Raw genomic sequence first — 18,917 nt, forward strand, 5'->3', positions numbered from 1 at the left:
AATGAGAGAACATTAGAGACTGGACAAATCCTAGATGTTGATTGGCTGTTATCTTTTCTGTCAGAACAAGTGAGTCACCGAAAGCAAATTATCCTGGAAGTGGGAATATAATTTCCCTTTGTGCAGTGTGTCATGTGCTTAATGACAGCCTAGTACAGGAGTTATGCGATCTTTATTTTTCTTATATTGTAATATGTTTTGGATTTGACTAGAATAATCCAACATGGAAGAAGCTTTCTGATGATTTGTTTTGACCATGTGCTTGAGTTTCTTGTAGTTTGGCTTTTGCACTCTTTAGAGCATCACAGACCCCTGATCTCATTTGGCCGTCATCTGCAGTGGCCTTCGTGGGCTGTTGTGCTACCCAGAATAACTTCACATAGGAATGTCCCAGTCTACCCCCACAACTCCTACTGTGAAGGGGTGTGCAGAGATAGTCAGCTCTTCACCTGCCAGACTGGCTATCTATACCAGGGGTATTCCTGGAACAGGTCTGATAGCTACTTTGTGCCCACTTTAGGCTGGCTCAGACAGTGCAAAGTGTCCACCACACAACCATGAATTTCCCCTCCAAAGTGTTGATTCTGTTAGGTTGACAATCATAGAGGGTGGTGATGGGTATTTGCTTACTCACCTTGAAGAATCTCTCATGTGCAGTTCATCAAGGTTCTGTTCCATCATATATACTAATCAACATAGATGCGAGGCTGGTGATGACAGTGAGATATTGTGAGCTACAAATAATCATTATGAGGTGTATTTTTTCTACTATGTCTCTTTTTCATCAATGTTGAACGGTGTGGTGTCTTTATTTTCCCAGTGCTAGGCTGAAATAAAGGCTTGGAAGTGGTTTTATCTGGATAAATTGAGATGATGCTGGTTGATTCAGGAAATACCTAGGTTGTGTGGCATGGATGGCAATTGTCCACTTGATTGGTTTTTTCCCAACTGTGTCGATTGTTTTTCTGGATTCCTTCTTGTTCCTGATGGCCTGGGTAAATAAAGTGCCTTTTTCATCTAATAATTGAATGATTGTGACTGCGTGGGTTTTTTTGGATAGGTTCTTTACAATTACCTGTATTTTTGACATCTTTCAATCAGAATAAACCAATGTGCTCTACATAAAGCTATCTTTGAAGAGCAGTTAGAAGTTACAGCTTATGCCCAATGTGTCAGGCTAATATCCTAGAAGTAGTAGCTGCATGGTTTGCACTGGTTCCCTATTCACTGTCAGATGTGATTCATGGTGTTTAAAGATCTAAAGCAGATGGGTTTGGTCCTAGCTACCTAAGGAGCTGCCTGTCTCCATGTGCACTGCTTCATCAGTTCAGATCAACTTACTGACTCTCACTAACAGTCCTTAGATGTGGCTATCACCATATTTTCATCCGGGAACCCTGACTTTAGAATTTGCTTCTCTAACTTATCTGACAAAATTAGTTAGACTTTCAGGACATAGTATAAAGCTCCTCTGTTCTCTCAGGGTTTTACCTCTGGGAATGGTGAGACAGTTTTGCTGTTTGATTCTGTGGTGAGTGTCTTTATATCTAGGTGACATCAGCCAGATAATTTTGTATTTTTAACATCATTTTGCAAGTGTGCAATGAGGCAAACAAGATAGGCATATTTTAAAGAAAAATATATTTTAATGCCTTTTAAGAAGTGTTGTTATTTAGTCATGGATAACTGTTGAATGCTACTGGCTGTGGTTTAGGAAGCAGAGGTACTTTTGGAGGTCTGCATGTGATTTTCACCTACTTTTGGCTAAGAAGAGCTATTACTTTATGTAATGCCTTTAGATGCTGAGAGTCAAACTTTGACCTCCTGTACATGAGTGGAAAGCTGAAATAACTCCAATGAAGTTAATGGCGTTATATCAGCTTTATACTGATATAGCTGTGGGCAGATTTGGCCTCATTAGTGTATTCTAATTTGTATAATAATCTTTTATATCATGCTTTTCATCTATAGCTCTCAGAGCACTTTACAAAATATGTTTTACGGATGGGGAAACTGAGGGGAAGTGACTTGCCCAAGCTCTCACTGAAAACCAGTGGCAGAGCTAGATACTGAACCCAGGTCTTCAGAGTCCTAGGCCAGTAGGTCACATTGCTTTTTGCTGACTGGGCATATTCTATTATTATTTGACTACTGTCTAGAAATGGTTGATGTAGAAAGGACATGTACAACCCTGGAGCCTTAAAATTCCACTTGTTCCTCTTCTAAAACAATAAGCGTTTTTTTGTTACAGGAACTCAGTGTTATTAAACAGAGTTCTCCCGGTACTGTTGGTGGAATGTAAGACTCTGGAACTGTACATACAAACATTTATGGAAATAATTTCTTCATCAGAAGCTTGTGTCTGTAGGAGAGAGAGCTTTCTCAAAGACTGGTCCAAGATTTGTGGCAGGAACTAAGAACCACCTTCACATTCTGTTCCAAGTGCAAGGTTCACTTCTTCTAACTTGCCTTCACCAGTACAAATACACAGCAGTATATACCTGTAATTTATTTAAAAACAAAAAAAACTGCTCAATTTATCCTTGGGAAGGGGCAGAGAGAGAGAGAATGAAGCACAACTGACAGATGCTGATTGCACCACTCAGTGCCCTTCTGGAAGGGGCTCGATTACCTATGATGAAGGTGGTATACGAGCCTCAATAGAATACAGCAGAGAAAGCACTCTCTACCAAACTTTACTGGTTCACCTTCTTGAACAATTGATGTTGGAACTACCACATGCAAATTTCTGCAATTTTTGTGCACATTTATTTTATGCTTTAACAGATTAAACCTAAGTATTTATGGGCTAACAGTAAAATAAGTTTTGAATCTGGCTGGCAGAGATCTGCCTGGTAGATATCAGAAGAGAAAGGAGTTTGGCTGGAAGGCTGGGGGAGAGGAGGCAGGGGTTAAAAGACATGAGGTTTAGAACTGTTTGGGAATTCTTTGATTAAAATTTTGTCAGAAAATGATGATTTGTCAAAACTTTTTGTGAGAAAGTACCAGTTTCTATGAGAGAGCCAGCCTAGGTTCATACAGATGACATGAACATGGGTCTCTCATATTCCTGACCACTAGGCTATTGGCTATTTTGCCCTGGATGTGTGTCTCTTTTGGCTTTTTCTGCAAAAATCTTTGATAAGTCTCAGTTTCGTTCTGATGTAGAATGTGAAAAATTTTGAAGTCACAAAAAGTTTTATGAGACTGGAAAACCATTTCCTGACCAACTCTAATGGGTTAGATCAAGGGTTGTAGGTCTGACTGGAGTGCAGAGGTGTTCTGGTGGTTCATATGTGTGTGTTTAAATGGGCAGGTAGGTCTAAGAGGAGAAGGGTAGAGAGTTAGGTGGGGGCTGTGCACCTGACAGCTACATCTCCAGTTTATCCTTCTTCCAAGGCTTCAGGTTCCCCTCCAATTCCCTCTGAGTCAGTGAGCTCTGCTAATACCATTAAGGCCTATAGCTTCTCTGGAAAGCCTGTCCCATTAGTCCCTGGATTTACAATTCCTTCCTCTTGATTAAGGGATTCCACAACTTTCCTTCATGGGGCTGTCCCATTCAGACAGGTTTCCCCAGTCACCACTCTCTGTTCTGGTCTAGTGCCCATCCCTGGGAGTAGCCTCTCTCCTGACTTGATGCTCCCTTATAATTCTCCTCTCCAGGCTATCTGCCCTCTCTCCTCCTGAGAGTCACCAGCTAGGTTTTATCATGTTAAGATGGTACCTACCTTATTAACACATGACCCCAAAATTAACACCCTTTGATGAATGGGGCAGTCATTACCTCTGAACTACTGTTTCATACTGTCTACATCCCTGCATTGACTATAGGCTCTTCACATCTTTAAAGTACAGTTTGCAACCATAAGGGCTAGAAACCCAGGGCATGTTTACACAGCGATTAAACACCCGGGCTGGCCCATGTCAGCTGACTAGGGCTGCAGGGCTGAGGTGGGTTGGTGCGTGGGTTCTGAAACCCGCAAAGGGTTAGGTTCCTAGAGGCAGAGCCTGAGCTTCAGCTCAAGCCCGAACATCTACACTGCAGTTTTACAGCCCTGCAGTCCAAGCCCCATGAGCCCAAGTCAGCTGACACAGGCCAGCTGCAGACGTTTAATTGCTGTGTAGACATATCCACAGTGTCTGATTTTATCTTTCTTCCTAAAGTGAATAGTAGGTGGGTATAAAATGGTTTGCTGATGTGTGGTGAAGAATTTCGATTTGGTAGCATTTTACACCCACTTTATATAGATTTAAATGATGACACAAAGCAATGGAAAATTAGACCCAAGTCCTCGGGTCTGATGAAAATGAACTCAGCACAGGACTCAAGGGAAGGAAGAGCAATAATATCACTTTATGTCTATCAGATCTGTCACTGCTCTGGGGCTGGCAGCATACTGATTTAGCCTGTTATGTTAGCTAGGAATCAGCCTGAGCACAGCAGCTCACTCCTCCTCTAAATTGAGCTGCAAGAGGCCAGTCACAGAGTCACACCACTCAAATCCTTAGCTGCTCAGTTAGGCCAGCTTCATGGCCCATTTGCACCTCTGGAGCAGTGGAAAGGGGCTGAAGGAAAGGATGGGATCTGGCCCACAACCTCTATGTTTTAAAGTCTTTATCAATGAAGGCTTGAGTTCTGGAACACATATCTGCAAGACAGGTTGGATTCTTTGGGTTGTTCCACGGCTGTGGATTTGGAGAATACACAGAGCCCTGAGCATAGTTACAGCTGCATATTTTGAGATTTTATTATAGTGGAGCAGTTGGAAAACCATAGCTAAGGTTGTATTTCCATATTTCAGTTCGATATAGCAACAGAATTAATATAGTACGTATAACTGTCACACAGTTTGTTAACGTACTATATACTTTGTAACACTACTTGTTGCCCCAGTAAAATGAAATAATTTTTGATTTAACTTGATTCCAGCAAATGAAGTTTCATAAAGCAGAAAACTGGCCCCAGTCCTGCAATCAGATCCATGTGAGTGGACTCTTGTGTTGGTTGCCCAGCTCCATTGAAGTCAGTCGGGCTTCATGCAGAGGAAAGGGTCTGCTTGGAGGATTAGGGCCTAGACAACTGTCTTCTTGAAGTGGATGGAAGAAGTGGCTCAAAAGAGTGTCAACATTATTTTTCAGTTATGTTGAGACTGACTTAAATAGATGTGCCTCTGTTTATTAGGATCAATCCTCCAAAACAAAATAGAAGGAAGAAAATCACAGTCCAGGGAATGGAGCCCCATAATTAATAACTCATGACCTCCCAGTGTAGATACTCCAAGTTTTCTAACAAAGTTTTAAAGACTTTTCTCCTGCATCCAAGTGATGCTAGACACTTGCACATCTGGTCTAGACAAAACTTGCATTGACTTCAGTGAGAATTTTGCTTGACTGAGGCTTCCAGCATCTGTCTCTAAATTTGGGGTAGAAGTTACATTTCCTTCTAACGTCATTTTAACTTCCTCCTGCCCATGGAATAGGAAGTAATAATGGAAATTAAAGTAGAATTTAAGAAAGCTTTTTCTCCCTGCTAATATTATCTTGTGGAAAAGTATAATCATAATGCAGAATTCATAGTTTTGTCAGTGAAAATGCTTATTTATGTTGTATATTGTGGTACATATATTTCTTAATATGGATATTTTCAAGTTGGAATTTCATGTTATTTAGTACAGGAATACTGTTCCTACCCATAATGGATCACTTTCAGCACTGCCTGTAAGAGTAAGTGTGAGGCATATCTTTATGTTTGTGAATGAATGCCCATACACATTCCACATGAGGGCAAGCATGGAGTCCTACTGCCCAAAAAGCATGTTTCCACTAAGCCCATAAAGTTTTCTACATGAATCTGTGGGGGAATCATTAACCCACCTCCGCTGAATCCTGTGTGTCACATTATTTTTGTGACATAGCAGTAAAGCACAGGACACTTGTGGTATGCTGTGAAAATGCAGTTTTTCCAATTAAATGCATATTAACTTTTTGAAAAAGAGTGTCCCTTATAGTCCTGGCTATTTGGCTCTAATAGCTCCATGTGCAGACATATATGTGCCTGTTGCCTTACACAGGTATATAGAAAAAATTGTCTATGCATTTCTAGAATGACCTACTGTAATGCTGCATCAGAACTCACTAAACAGAGAAGAAAGAACTGAAAATATTTTATTAATGATAGGTCAGAATAAAATGATCTATCTTACTTCATTTTCCTGATGCATCACATGGAGGTCCAGAAGCCACATTAGAGCACTGTAATCCTTCATCAGAGTGTGTGTTTGGTTGCCTAACATCTGTGGATTGTTAAGATAAATTATTACACAGACCTGCTTTAGTTTAGATTGGTTTGGAACACATCCCAGAATATTCAATCAGGATATAATTCCCGCATGCTGCTAGACTGCTTGCTCCACACACTTCTCAAAAAATGGTTTTCAATAAACAGCTTTCTTATTGAAACTGTTATGTCATCTCATTTTTTTTTATTTCCTTCTTAAAGAAAAGCTTTTGTCATTTTTCCCTTTGGACTGAATATAGCTCAAGGCAAACATAGCATTTAATAGCTAAGTCCTGAAGAGAATCCTAAACAGAGATGTAGTGTAGCTTCTTTGTGAGTATATTGCAGATTTCCTACCTATATAATCTGTGGTGCTTGGTGTGTATGTTATGTCCAAGCTGTAGTGTTGAAAGATTGGTGCGGGGATATGTTATATTGTAACATGTATTGTAACTTCTCACTTTTGTATCCTGTATTTATCTCTGTCTGCTTCTGCTTTAACTACTCCCAATTGTTTAGGTTGAATAATTTTGTCCATAACAAATATTTGCAATAACAAAACAAAAGGAGACTGGGTAAGTTTGTTAGTAAATTCGCAGAAAAAAGTTTATTGCATATTTTTGATCTTATAGGTACACTTAGGTTGTATATATATGAAATTGTGAATGATATTGTTGACAGAGTTACCAGCTTCACATTTTATAATGTTGATATATGTATGTTTGAGAATTTGATTACAATTTCCATCTTATTCTAGTTATCTACAAAATAATTTGTTTTGCATTTTGATTAAAAGAACTCATATCGTTAACAAAACAACATTAAGAACTTGAAAGAATTTTGCAAAAATATTGCATTTTATTTTGAAATTTGCCAGATTTTGTCTGAAGATAAAGTTAACATGTTAACTAATACTGGATTTAAAGAAACTCCAGTTCTTATCAGCTTTTGCACAACAGCTTTTTAAACCTTTCTGTGAGCTATTGATTTAATAGCTTTTGGCTAATGACCGTATACCAGAGAGCGAGAGAGCGAGACATATATATATTTATTACCAGGTGGCTACTGCCTGGTCAGTTAGCAATCACATTCGAGTTTATATACACATTTTAAAATGTTTCTTCCCAGTTAATCTACCTACATTTTAAACTTATGTTGCATGACCACACGCGTATTCAGTTCCTTCAGTCTATTTCAAAATCAAAATATCCCAGGAGAAGAAAATAAGACAGTATAATATCAAGGGCAGGTTTTAAAAATGTCTAGCATTTGTTTTAAAGGAGAATCTGCCATTCCTATTATCTGTTGAAGATTGTTTCTGTTTTTTAACATAGTGTATGTTTGCACCACTGCTGGAGTAATTGTGACTTTTGATTAGATTCTTTTTTGAAGTAATTAAAAATATTTTAATATCTTCCTTGAAAGGGAAAAAAATAGCCTATTTCTAATGTTGTATACAGGCACATTATAGGATAAAAGGAGAGTTTGATATTTTTTTCCTGACAGTTTAGTCAACTGGTGTAGAACTTGCATGCTATTTGTAAGTTCTGATGTATTCTTTATGATCTAAAGTGATAACCCATTTTAGGATCCTTTTAACAAATCTGAATTATGCTTACTGTATAAAATGCCTGAAGATTCTTTTTCTTTGTGCTATATGAAATGCCTTTGTTGCTGGTATGCAAAGAACTTTTCCTCTGTTCTTGGTATTTTCACAGCCAAAACTCTCTTCCATTCTGCAGTTTTTCCTGAAAAATTATTATTGTTTCTTCAAATCCTTTTTATGTTAAATATGGTGTGGTGTACCTGTATTTTTACACACAGACAACATGAGAAAAATATTTTTCACTTTCTCTTCTGTCATTTCTTTCTTGTTTCACAACTTCATTTATGCTTCTATTCTAGTTGTTATTAAACTTGCATAACTTTTCTTTTTTGCTTCTATAATTGATTTCCATAATTTCTTTTCCCCATTTTTCTTTCTATTTCTGATGAAACTGTCTATCTTCCCTATTCTTCCCTTTCCCACGTCAGTCTTCTTTCTTCAAAGGATCCTCTTCTTTTCCTAATTATTGTTTTGTTTTTTAAATTTGCATTCACTTTACTTTCCCCATTCAGTTCTCATTTTTCTCTTACCATCTTTTCTTAGAGTACCTGCTGGCCCTCATTCCCTATAAAACACTTATGCCTAGAGAATGGCCTTATTGTGTGTGCTGTGGTTTCCCAGTGCTGTTGGAGGAAAAAAATAACCCATATATCTACACAGTTTAATGGTGACCACCAGGGACTGGAAGCTTGGCCTTTTTTTAGATGTAACTGAGAGATCTAGCACATGGTCATTTCTCAATGATGCCGATGTTTGATCTTTTATCTTTATCCAATAAAGAAGATTTTCTGGTTTTTTAAAATACTGTACACAATTTTTCTTTTCATTATTGTATTTAGTTACATATCAGTATATTTCTTTAGGCCTGGAGTTTACAACATTGGTAAGTAGTTGTATTTGGTGTAGTTGAAAGTATTCACAGTACGTAATTAATTCACTTTGAAAAACTGTCTGAGATTTGATGATGTTATGTGGAAAGACAATATTAAGGAGAAATATTGTAACAATACCTATTTCTTTAATACTTCATAGTAGTGATTGGAAGGGAGACGTTAACTGGCTTGAGTTTTACAGTCCCGAGTTCATCTCAGGTCACATCACCAGTGAACATTAGTTTGATAATCCCATTGTAATGTTTGTCCGCACTAAAAAATTAACTAAACACCACCCACGTGCATAACCCCTCCACACCATTTTGCCAGACTTTACTCAAAAGAGGCCCAGCACTGAGATAACAGGTTAAGATTGAGATATAGTGACAGAATATTGTGGATGGACCTGCCTGCAGTATGCTTGGCCCTAGCTAGTAGAGTGATTCACACTTCTGTGAGCATACTGTGAGCACTGTCATGAGCACAAACTTCATCCAATTAAAAAATACTATGTTTGAACACTTATAAAACAAGGAAATATATTAGAGTTTAGAGGATACTTACACAGATCTTTTTATCTTCAACTAGGTTATGTGGGTATGTAATTTATGTCGAAAGCAACAAGAAATCCTAACAAAGTCTGGAGCATGGTTTTTTGGAAGTGGTCCACAGCCGCCAAGCAGTCAGGATGGAGCACTGAGTGATACAGCTACTGGTGGAAGTTCTGATGCACCTAGAGAAAAGAAAGCAAGGCTTCAGGAGCGTTCCAGATCTCAAACTCCCTTAAGTACAGCAGCTGCCTCGTCACAGGAAATGTCTTCTTCCAGTGTGCAGTCTGACAGGAGGAAAGGAGCAGAACTATTACAGCAAGCTATGGGCCTGGAACAAAAGCAAGCTTCATCAAGGTCTAGAAGTGAACCCCCGAGAGAGAGGTAATACTTCCTAGTTCATCTTTACATATCCATAGCATTTGAACTGCTAGTTAAGCAATGTTACACAACAGTGTATTTATAGGAGATTACATCCAGTGGTGAGCTGGAGCCGGTTCGCGCTGGTTCGCGTGAACCGATTATTAAATCTTGAAGCGGTTTTAGAACCGGTTGTTAACCCGCTTCCCTGCAGGGGGTGCTGAGGCTTTGATGGGCTTCGGCCGGGAAGTGATGTAATTCCTCCTCCGGCCGCCGGGGGCGCTGCGCTGCGAGAGCCATGTGGGGTGCCGCCTGGTCCTAGGCACGAGCCCTGGTGCTGCTGCTGCTCCCCCAACCCCTGGCCCTGGGGCTCCCGCTGCTGCCTGGTGGGTCCCCGGCTGCTCTGCTGGGCCTGGGCTGCGTCCTGCTGCTCTTCCCGTGAGTACCTGCCACCTTGCCTGCAGCCAGCCCCTGCTCGCAGCCAGCCCCTGCTGCACGCACCCCCTGCCCTGTCTCCAGCCAGCCCTGCACCCCCTGCCTGCAGCCAGCCCCTGCTGCACCCCCTGCCCTGTATCCAGCCAACCCCTGCCGCGCACACACCCTGCCCTGCCCTGCCTGCAGCCAGCCCCTGTCTCCAGCCCCTGCCGCACCCCCTGCCCTGCCCACACCAGCCCCTGCTGCACCCCCTGTCCTGTCTGCAGCCAGCCCCTGTCTCCAGCCAACTCTGCACCCCCTGCCCGCAGCCAGCCTCTGCCGCACCCCCTGCCCTGCCCGCAGCCAGCCCATCTCCAGCCAGCCCTGCATTCCCCTGCCCTGCTTGAAGCCAGCCCCTACCTCCAGTCAGCCCCTGCTCTGTCTCCAGCCAGTTCCACACCCCCTTGCCTCCAGCCAACCCCGCACCCTCCTGTCTCCAGCCAGTTCCGCATCCCCTGCCCTGCCCGCAGCCAGCCCCGCACACTCCTGTCTCCAGCCAGCTCCATACCCCCTACCCTGCCCGCAGCCAGCCCTGCACCCCCTGCCCCCAGCTAGCCCTGCCCCACGCCCCTTTATGCAGCTGGCCCCACGTCCACTGGTGCCCTGCAGGGCAGTAACCCTGCACACCTGCTTCAATGAGGGGGGCAGGGAGCAGCTGGGACCCACACATGTGCACACCCTAGGGTGACCAGACAGCAAGTGTGAAAAATCAGGACAGGGGGTGGGGGATAATAGGAGCCTATATAAGAAAAAGACCCCAAAATCGGGACTGTCCTTATAAAATCGGGACATCTGGTCACCCTAGCACACCCCCAGGGAGTGGCAGGGACCCACAAATGTGAAACAGAGCTCATTTCTAGTGCGGGCCCATCTTTTTAAAAAAGAACTTCAGGCAGGGTTAACATACATCTGTATTTTCCCGGACAGGTCAGGCTTTTTGGTTCTTAAATTGCCGTCCAGGAGGAATTTTTAAATTTTAAAAATTTCTCCCGGGAAAATATGGACATATGGTAACCCTGTTGGTACAAAAAATACATACTGGGGCACATCCCTTAAATCAGAACTTTTTATAGGGAACCAGTTGTTAAGATTTTGGCAGCTTATCACTGATTACATCTGTCCCTCATTTGCTTTACGCACTCAAGATCAATGGTCAGCTATGTTTACTGACCAGGAAAGTGCAATAGTTCACTAAGAAAAGTACTGTCTGGAATATGCAGTGAACTCCGTGCGAGTGAAGTTTAAAAAAATAGTAGGACAGTTGCACCTTTTACTTACTAGGAATAAATACCATGTTTGCAAAATCAGACTGATGATTACAAAGGTTCACTTTGTGCCCACAGAGGGTCCGAAAGCCATTTGGTAATTAAAAGGACCCTTTCGAAGTTGTTATACCAAAAACTGACCTGACTCAGAACTGTTTTTTATAATTAGTAAATCAGTCAGTGGTGACGTATTTAAAAAGAAAAAGACTAGGGATTCTGTCTGATGTGCTCACACTTGCTATATCTTTTACAGTCTTATCCATCATCAGAAGTTACCTTGTAATAATTTAAATAACAAGACAATATTAAAAATAGGTTGCTTACACCTATAAGATAAACAAATGTACTTAGAAGTAATTACAGTTTATTTGCATGTGAGAATAAGGCCACCCATAAGCAACGTATAGTATTTAACTTAGTAAATTAATGGTGATGGTATTCTTTGGCTATATGTGTATTGTCATGAATCTGCTGAACAGAAACAGGTCAGCTGAGAGCAGTGTGATGAATCTGCTGCTGCTCTTTTGGAAGCTGACTGGAAGGTGATAGGGCAACCAAGGGGGAAGCCTTTGTTCCATGGCAGTGGGGCGCTGGTTGGAAACCTGCAAGGACTGCAGTGGAAGCAGCTTTCCCTGGTGGCTGCTCAGGGGAGGGTTGCTAAATTGCCAACGGTCCCGTATTACAAGAGCATCCCTTATTTAAATAGAAGATGGCCTGCCCCATACTAAATCAGTACAGGATGCCTTTTATCCCGTATTTCAATAGCAGGGGGCCAGTACTCATGGATGCATCTTTCCACTCCCCTCCCGCCCCTGGCCCTTCAGTGCTATGCAGGGAAAGCAGACGGGGCCATGCTCTAGGCCAGGGTCGGGAGGGGAGTGGAAAGATGCAACTGTGAGTGCTGGCCCCCTGTTGCACAGGGCCCCTTATGGACTCCAACCCTTGATCGTGGTCCCATTTGCTTTCCCTGCACAGGCTCTGTCAGGGCAAGTGGATGGGGCTGCGTGTCCTGGAGCTGTGCTGAAGCACCACGGTCAGGAAGGGACTCTGTCTGGCAAGGTGGTCAGTACTCTTGGGATATAGCCTCCTTAGTTGCAAAGTCCCTTCCAACATCCCCAACAGGGCACACAGCACAGCAGCAGGCAAAAACCAGCAACTGTAGCCTCCAACTTGGCTCCTGTGCAGAACCTGAACTGGAGCTGCAGTGGCTGCTGGCCCAACACTGAGGCCCTGCGTTCTCTGCAGCATCTAGAGCTGAAGAAAGAGAAACCCTAGGAAACATGAAGGTGGGAGAAAGGGACTTGCCTGCACAGCTTCAGTTCAAGATTGGGGATAACTAAGGTCTGTCCTGTATTTTTTAAATATGATTTTGGCAACCCTACCTCAGGGTGACCGAGATGGGGCTTCTGGAAGTTGCCTGCGTATAGCTAGGTCTACCTTGGTTTAAAAGTAAGAGCACTCATAAGCACTCACTGATAAGAACATGTATATAGCCTAAACAAACAGACAACATCCTACCTTACCTTGTAACATCAATTTCTCTCCAACAATGAACAACAATCTGCTTCATGGCACTGAAATCAACTTTCTCTCAGCTGAGAGGCATTAATACAGTCGCACAGTACTATATTTTCCCTTTCTATTTTGCTTGCTCCGGAGACATCTCTTTTTCTGGCTGGAAGTAAGGTTGTTACATTAATTACACAGTTACAATAGTCTCACGTTTGCTCGTTGATTATATTTTTCCCTTTCAGTGTTTTCAATACCCTTCTAAAATGTCTTATTTCCCAGGAGCATTACACTGAAATGCTAGAATATACTGATGGTTGTTGGTCTTCTAGACTTTGTAGAAGTACTTACAGCAGTTTTCAAGAGACAGAACTTATAAAAGAATTCTTGCAGTTTGCTTATGTATCATACACATAGGGTGACCAGATGTCCTGCTTTTATAGGGACAGTCCCGATATTCGGGGCTTTTTCTTATAGTGGCACTTATTACCCCAGCTACCTGGTCCCGATTTTTCACACCTATCTGGTCACCCTACACACACACACATGCAGTTGTGATCTCTATGTGAAAAACTGCAGATTCATGGGATAAATTGTATTGGTCATGAACCTTTGATTCTATCCCCTACACTTTTATCCTGTACCTTGTTTTCACTGGAGCTACTTTTGACATTCCAAAAGTGAGTAGCTTCAAACAGCTGCCAAACAAATAAACAAAATAAATTCTGCCAGAGTAAAGTTTGTTATTTTCCTCTCCCTCGGAACATCTGGATGACTGGACTGGTGATACTGGGTAAGCATGGCTTTGTAAGTTGAGGATATAAAGAATAATACCAATACAGTTTTGAAAAACTAAAATTTCTGAAATAATTTTGTGGTGAAATATGGTATGTACAGAATGCAAGGTAACACCAACAAGTCACTGGGACCAGATGCCATTCACCCAAGAGTTCTGGAAGAGCTCAAATGTGAAATTGCAGAACTATCAACTATGGTTTTTAACCTGTCCTTTAAATTAGCCTCTGTACCCAATGACTGGAAGATAGCTAATGTAACGCCAATATTTAAAAAGGGCTCTAGAGGTGATCCCGGCAATTAAAGACCGGTAAGTCTAACATCAGTACCGGGCAAATTAGTTGAAACAATAGTAAAAAATAAAAATGTCAGACACATAGAAGAACATAAATTGCTGGTCAAAATTAAACATGGTTTCTGTAAAGGAAAATCATGTCTTACTAATCTATTAGAGTTCTTTAAAGGGGTCAACAAACATGTGGACAAGGGGGATCCAGTGGACATAGTGTACTTAAATTTCCAGAAAGAAAAGGAGCACTTGTGGCACCTTAGAGACTAACCAATTTATTTGAGCATAAGCTTTCGTGAGCTACAGCTCACTTCATCGGATGCTTATGCTCAAATAGATTGGTTAGTCTCTAAGGTGCCACAAGTACTCCTTTTCTTTTTGCGAATACAGACTAACACGGCTGCTACTCTGAATCCTTAGATTTCCAGAAAGCCTTTGACAAGGTCCCTCACCAAAGTCTCTTACATAAATTAAGTTGTCATGGGGTAAGAGGGAAGATCCTTTCATGGATTGAGAACTGGTTAAAAGACAGGGAACAAAGGATAGGAATAAATGGTAAATTTTCAGAATGGAGAGGGGTAACTAGTGGTGTTCCTCAAGGGTCAGTCCTAGAGCCAATCTTATTCAACTTATTCATAAATGATCTGGAGAAAAGGGTAAACAGTGAGGTGGCAAAGTTTGCAGATGATACTAAACTGCTCAAGATCGTTAAGACCAAAGCAGACTGTGAAGAATTTCAAAAAGATCTCACAAAACTAAAAAGAAAAGGAGTACTTGTAGCACCTTAGAGACTAACCAATTTATTTGAGCATAAGCTTTCGTGAGCTACAGCTCACTTCATCAGATGCATCATGAAAGCTTATGCTCAAATAAATTGGTTAGTCTCTAAGGTGCCACAAGTACTCCTTTTCTTTTTGCGAATACAGACTAACACGGCTGTTACTCTGAAACCTGTCACAAAACTAAGTGACTGGACAACAGAATGGCAAATGAAATTTAATGTGGATAAATGAAAGTTATGAACATTGGAAAAAATAACCCCAACTGTACATACAATATGATGGGGGCTAATTTAGCTATAACTAATCAGGAAAGAGATCTTGGAGTCATTGTGGATAGTTCTCTGAAGACGTCCACACAGTTTGCAGCAGCAGTCAAAAAAGCAAACAGGATGTTAGGAATCATTTAAAAAGGGATAAAGAATAAGACGGAGAATATCTTATTGCCCTTATATGGATACTGCTTACAGTCTTGGAAACTGCTTACAGATGTGGTCTCCTCATCTCAAAAAAGATATACTGGTGTTAGAAAAGGTTCAGAGAAGGGCAACTAAAATGATTAGGGGTTGGAACGGGTCTCATATGAGGAGAGATTAAAGAGGCTAGGACTTTTCAGCTTGGAAAAGAGGAGCCTAAGGGGGGGAATATGATAGAGATATATAAAATCATGAGTGGTGTGGAGAAAGTGAATAAGGAAAAGTTATTTACTTGTTCCTGTAATATAAGAACTAGGGGCCACCAAATCAAATTAATGGGCAGCAGGTTTAAAACAAATAAAAGGAAGTTCTTCACACAGCGCACAGTCAACCTGTGGAACTCCTTGCCTGAGGAGGTTGTAAAGGCTAGGACTACAACAGGGTTTAAAAGAGAACTAGATAATTTCATGGATAGGTTAAGTCCAGGAAGGGTAAGGAATGGTGTCCCTAGCCTCTGTTTGTCAGAGGGTGGAGACGGATGGCAGGAGGGAGATCAGTTGATCATTACCTGTTGGGTTTACTCCCTCTGGGGCACCTGGCATTGACCACTGTCGGTAGACAGGATACTGGGCTGGATGGACCTTTGGTCTGACCCAGTATGGCCATTCTTATGTTCTTATGGCATATTGTGGGAGAAATGTTTTATTGGCACACAATTGGAATGTCTGACATGATCAACTCATAGTTTCACAGGAAGTAAATAATGACTGTCCCAAATGTATGTTACCAAAATCTGTATGTAATACCACATCATCATATCTTATGAATAGCAGAGAGCCTATGGATGGAGATAAACACGGACTTTGGAATGTTTGACCAAATGGCTACAGCTAGTGAACAGTGGGAGTTATTTTGTCTGAGATTTAAAAGTAACCTGATGACATTTATGAGTTGAGCCCCACTGAATTGTGCCACTGCTTATCAAAAGCATTAAATGATAGCATTAAATGATAGCAAACCCTTTTACAAGGATGGGTTGCCATAGTCCATATGCAGATTAGGGGTTTGTGGGGCCCTGGGCCAGAATAAGTGGGGCCCCTCCCCCTCCTTCCACCTGCAGTCCCCGTGCCCCCCGCCCGCCTGGCACTCCTGCCGGGGAGCGGGATTGGGGCGCAGGGGCTTGCATCATTCCCCGGCAGGAGCGCTGGGCGCAGCGGGGCAAGCCTCCGTGCCCCGACCCCGTGCCTCAGCAAGAGTGCTGGGTGGGCAGACCGTATCAGGGTGCAGGGGCCCCCAGTTGGCCAGGGCTCCTGGGCATGGGCCTTCTTGGCTCAGTGGCTAATCCGCCACTGAATAGGTCAGTGTGCAGTGTCAGTTCTGCCTGGCTACAGCTCCTTCTCTAGATGTCGGTATTATTATATCATCCCTCTATGCATTATGCTATACAAATATATGTATTAAAAACTATTCCTGTTAAAATAGCTATTTGTTGCTACTTGGCAGCTCTGATTTTATCTATCATCTTTGGAATGCTAGGCTCGATCTAGCATACTCTACAAGTATATTGAATTTGATGTTCTCAGTGAAGGCCCCAGAGCAGTAGCCCGCTAAAGACATGGCTACTTTTAATGCTTCATACTAAAGTTTTGAGCGCTTTGAACTAAAATGGCTGGTTTCACCAAAGACACGGAAAATCTGAGAATCCAAAGCATAGCTAATATAATTGTAACAGCAGGTACCTCTGACTATTTCCTGTTCAATAGTATGTCACACCTCTTAGCACCAGAACCACAATCCTCTTGAGCCCTTTTTGTGACTTTTTTACATCTAAGTTATTGGACTGCGCATGTTTGCTGCTCTTCTCCGAGGGCGGATGTATGTGTGTCGTTTGGGATAGATCGTCAACACCTGTTCATTTAATATCAACAATTACCTTTGAATTATAGTTATGGTTAGACAATGTACTTTACACTAAATGAAATGCTCAGATAAAAAAATCTTATTCCAGTGTGGATAAAGCTATGGGGAGTTGCACTATAATAGAGTAGTAGGAAATCATGTGTTATAAAGTTTAAAGGTTTCTTGTGGGGTGTCTCAGGCATAACAAAGAACAAGATGTTAATGAAACCCTTGTTTACTGTTACAGCATTAACAGTTAATTCCTACAGTTTTATTCCTACTGTAACACGGACCATTTAAAATCTTTTAAACTTTTTATTAAAGATACAAAAAAGGAAGGATTTGAGCATTTTAAATCTAAAATATTCAGTAAAGCTTTCATTTTAACAATATGTTTTATATCCTTTCCCTTTAACTGCAGAAAGATTTTATTAGGAAAACCCCTTGTTTGACAGTTTTTGAGTTGTTATTAGAGGTAGTAAAAACTGTCCTTTTTGGGAAACAGAAAAAGGATTAGTTGAGATAGTCTGGAGCTCTTGTTGAAGTGCTGTTCTATTTCATTTAAGACAAAAAAACACACACACACACAAAAGTGGAAAGAAAATGAATAGCAGAGAAATTTTAGCTTTTGTGTTTGGTGTTGACTCTCACTTGCAATCTCATTGCTGGAGAAACACGGATCTAGCACATGGACTTACCAGGCACTCTGAGACCTGGCAAACTTGTACCAGTATCGGGTTGTTCAATGCATTGCTTTTAACTATCACTCATATCACAGGCTCTCAGCAGTATTATGAAAGATGGAGTTGTCTTGGCCAGTTAAGTCTGACTCTTATTAGAGAAAAGGAAACAGGAGAGAATTAAGAAAGGGAAGAAATAGGGTGGGGAAAGAAAATGACACATGAGGAAGGGGATGAATGGCATAAACCCAAGTCTCACATCCCAGGTGTCATTCAGGATTAGCTAAAAGTGTTGGAGATGGTGATGTCATCTGAGTCCCCTTCTCTGGCTCAGTCTTTTCAGGATATCTCTCAGGATCAAAACAACAAAAGTCAAAGGGTGTCAAGGTGGGTCCCAGGTGAGGGTGGCAGCCATGCTAGTAAACTTGCTCCTTCCAGTCCCTGTACCACCCTGCTCCCATTCAGTGACCCTCAGATAAACAATGTCCAAGAAGGGGTTGAAGCCTCAGCCTATAAACATTAACTGATCAAAACACATTTTGGTGATTTCAACTATAAACTCCCCCCAGAATCTTTTAGCTCATTGTCATATTAAACCCTTGACTTTACCAGGAGCCTTGAAAACCCCTCTTCACAGTTTTTAACCTAAACAATTCAGTTTTTAGCAGTTTATTATCTTCAACTTTTGCTGACTTTCATAAGCAAAATTTGTGTAATTGGCTGAGTTGGACTTCTGTTCTCTTGGACAACGTAGAGTTTAGGCCTCTGCACAACATCCCCTCTCCTAAGGGCCAAATGCACTTAATATTGGGTTGGTTCATAAATGACATTTAGAAGACAAAACCCTTATTTAATTTTAAGCATATAGAACAAAAAAAAAAAAGATGTACTGAGCTATTATTTTAAGGTTTGCAAATTCTGTGTCCCAGATTAAGATTCACAAATCTTATTTAGTTAGGTGTTGCAAAAATTACAGTTAGTCCTTCCAGATGTTAAAGCTAAGACCTTACAAATCACTTCATTTATAGATAAACCAAATGCCAAACTGTGGTTATTTGTATGTTCCTAAGATGCTTAGAAACCAGCTCTTATCACTTCTTTGTCTGTAAGCCCAGAATGAGTAAAGATGAGGGGGGAAAACTCCTTAC

At 41.4% G+C, this 18,917-nt stretch overlaps 1 protein-coding gene across 40 annotated transcripts in view; it reads left to right on the forward strand.

Moving 5' to 3' along the window:
* The window catches only part of RIMS1 (regulating synaptic membrane exocytosis 1), a 507,401-nt gene that overhangs the window by 210,310 nt on the left and 278,174 nt on the right, over positions 1-18,917 (forward strand). For 37 of the 40 annotated variants that reach the window (XM_073336400.1, XM_073336430.1, XM_073336415.1 and 34 more), the window contains one exon: positions 9,344-9,687. In XM_073336400.1, the coding sequence (XP_073192501.1) occupies positions 9,344-9,687 (344 nt within the window). The other 3 variants (XM_073336446.1, XM_073336427.1, XM_073336428.1) reach the window with 3 other exon arrangements.

This window comes from Lepidochelys kempii, chromosome 3 (genome assembly GCF_965140265.1).
Source record: "Lepidochelys kempii isolate rLepKem1 chromosome 3, rLepKem1.hap2, whole genome shotgun sequence".
Classification (NCBI taxonomy): Eukaryota; Metazoa; Chordata; order Testudines; family Cheloniidae; genus Lepidochelys; species Lepidochelys kempii.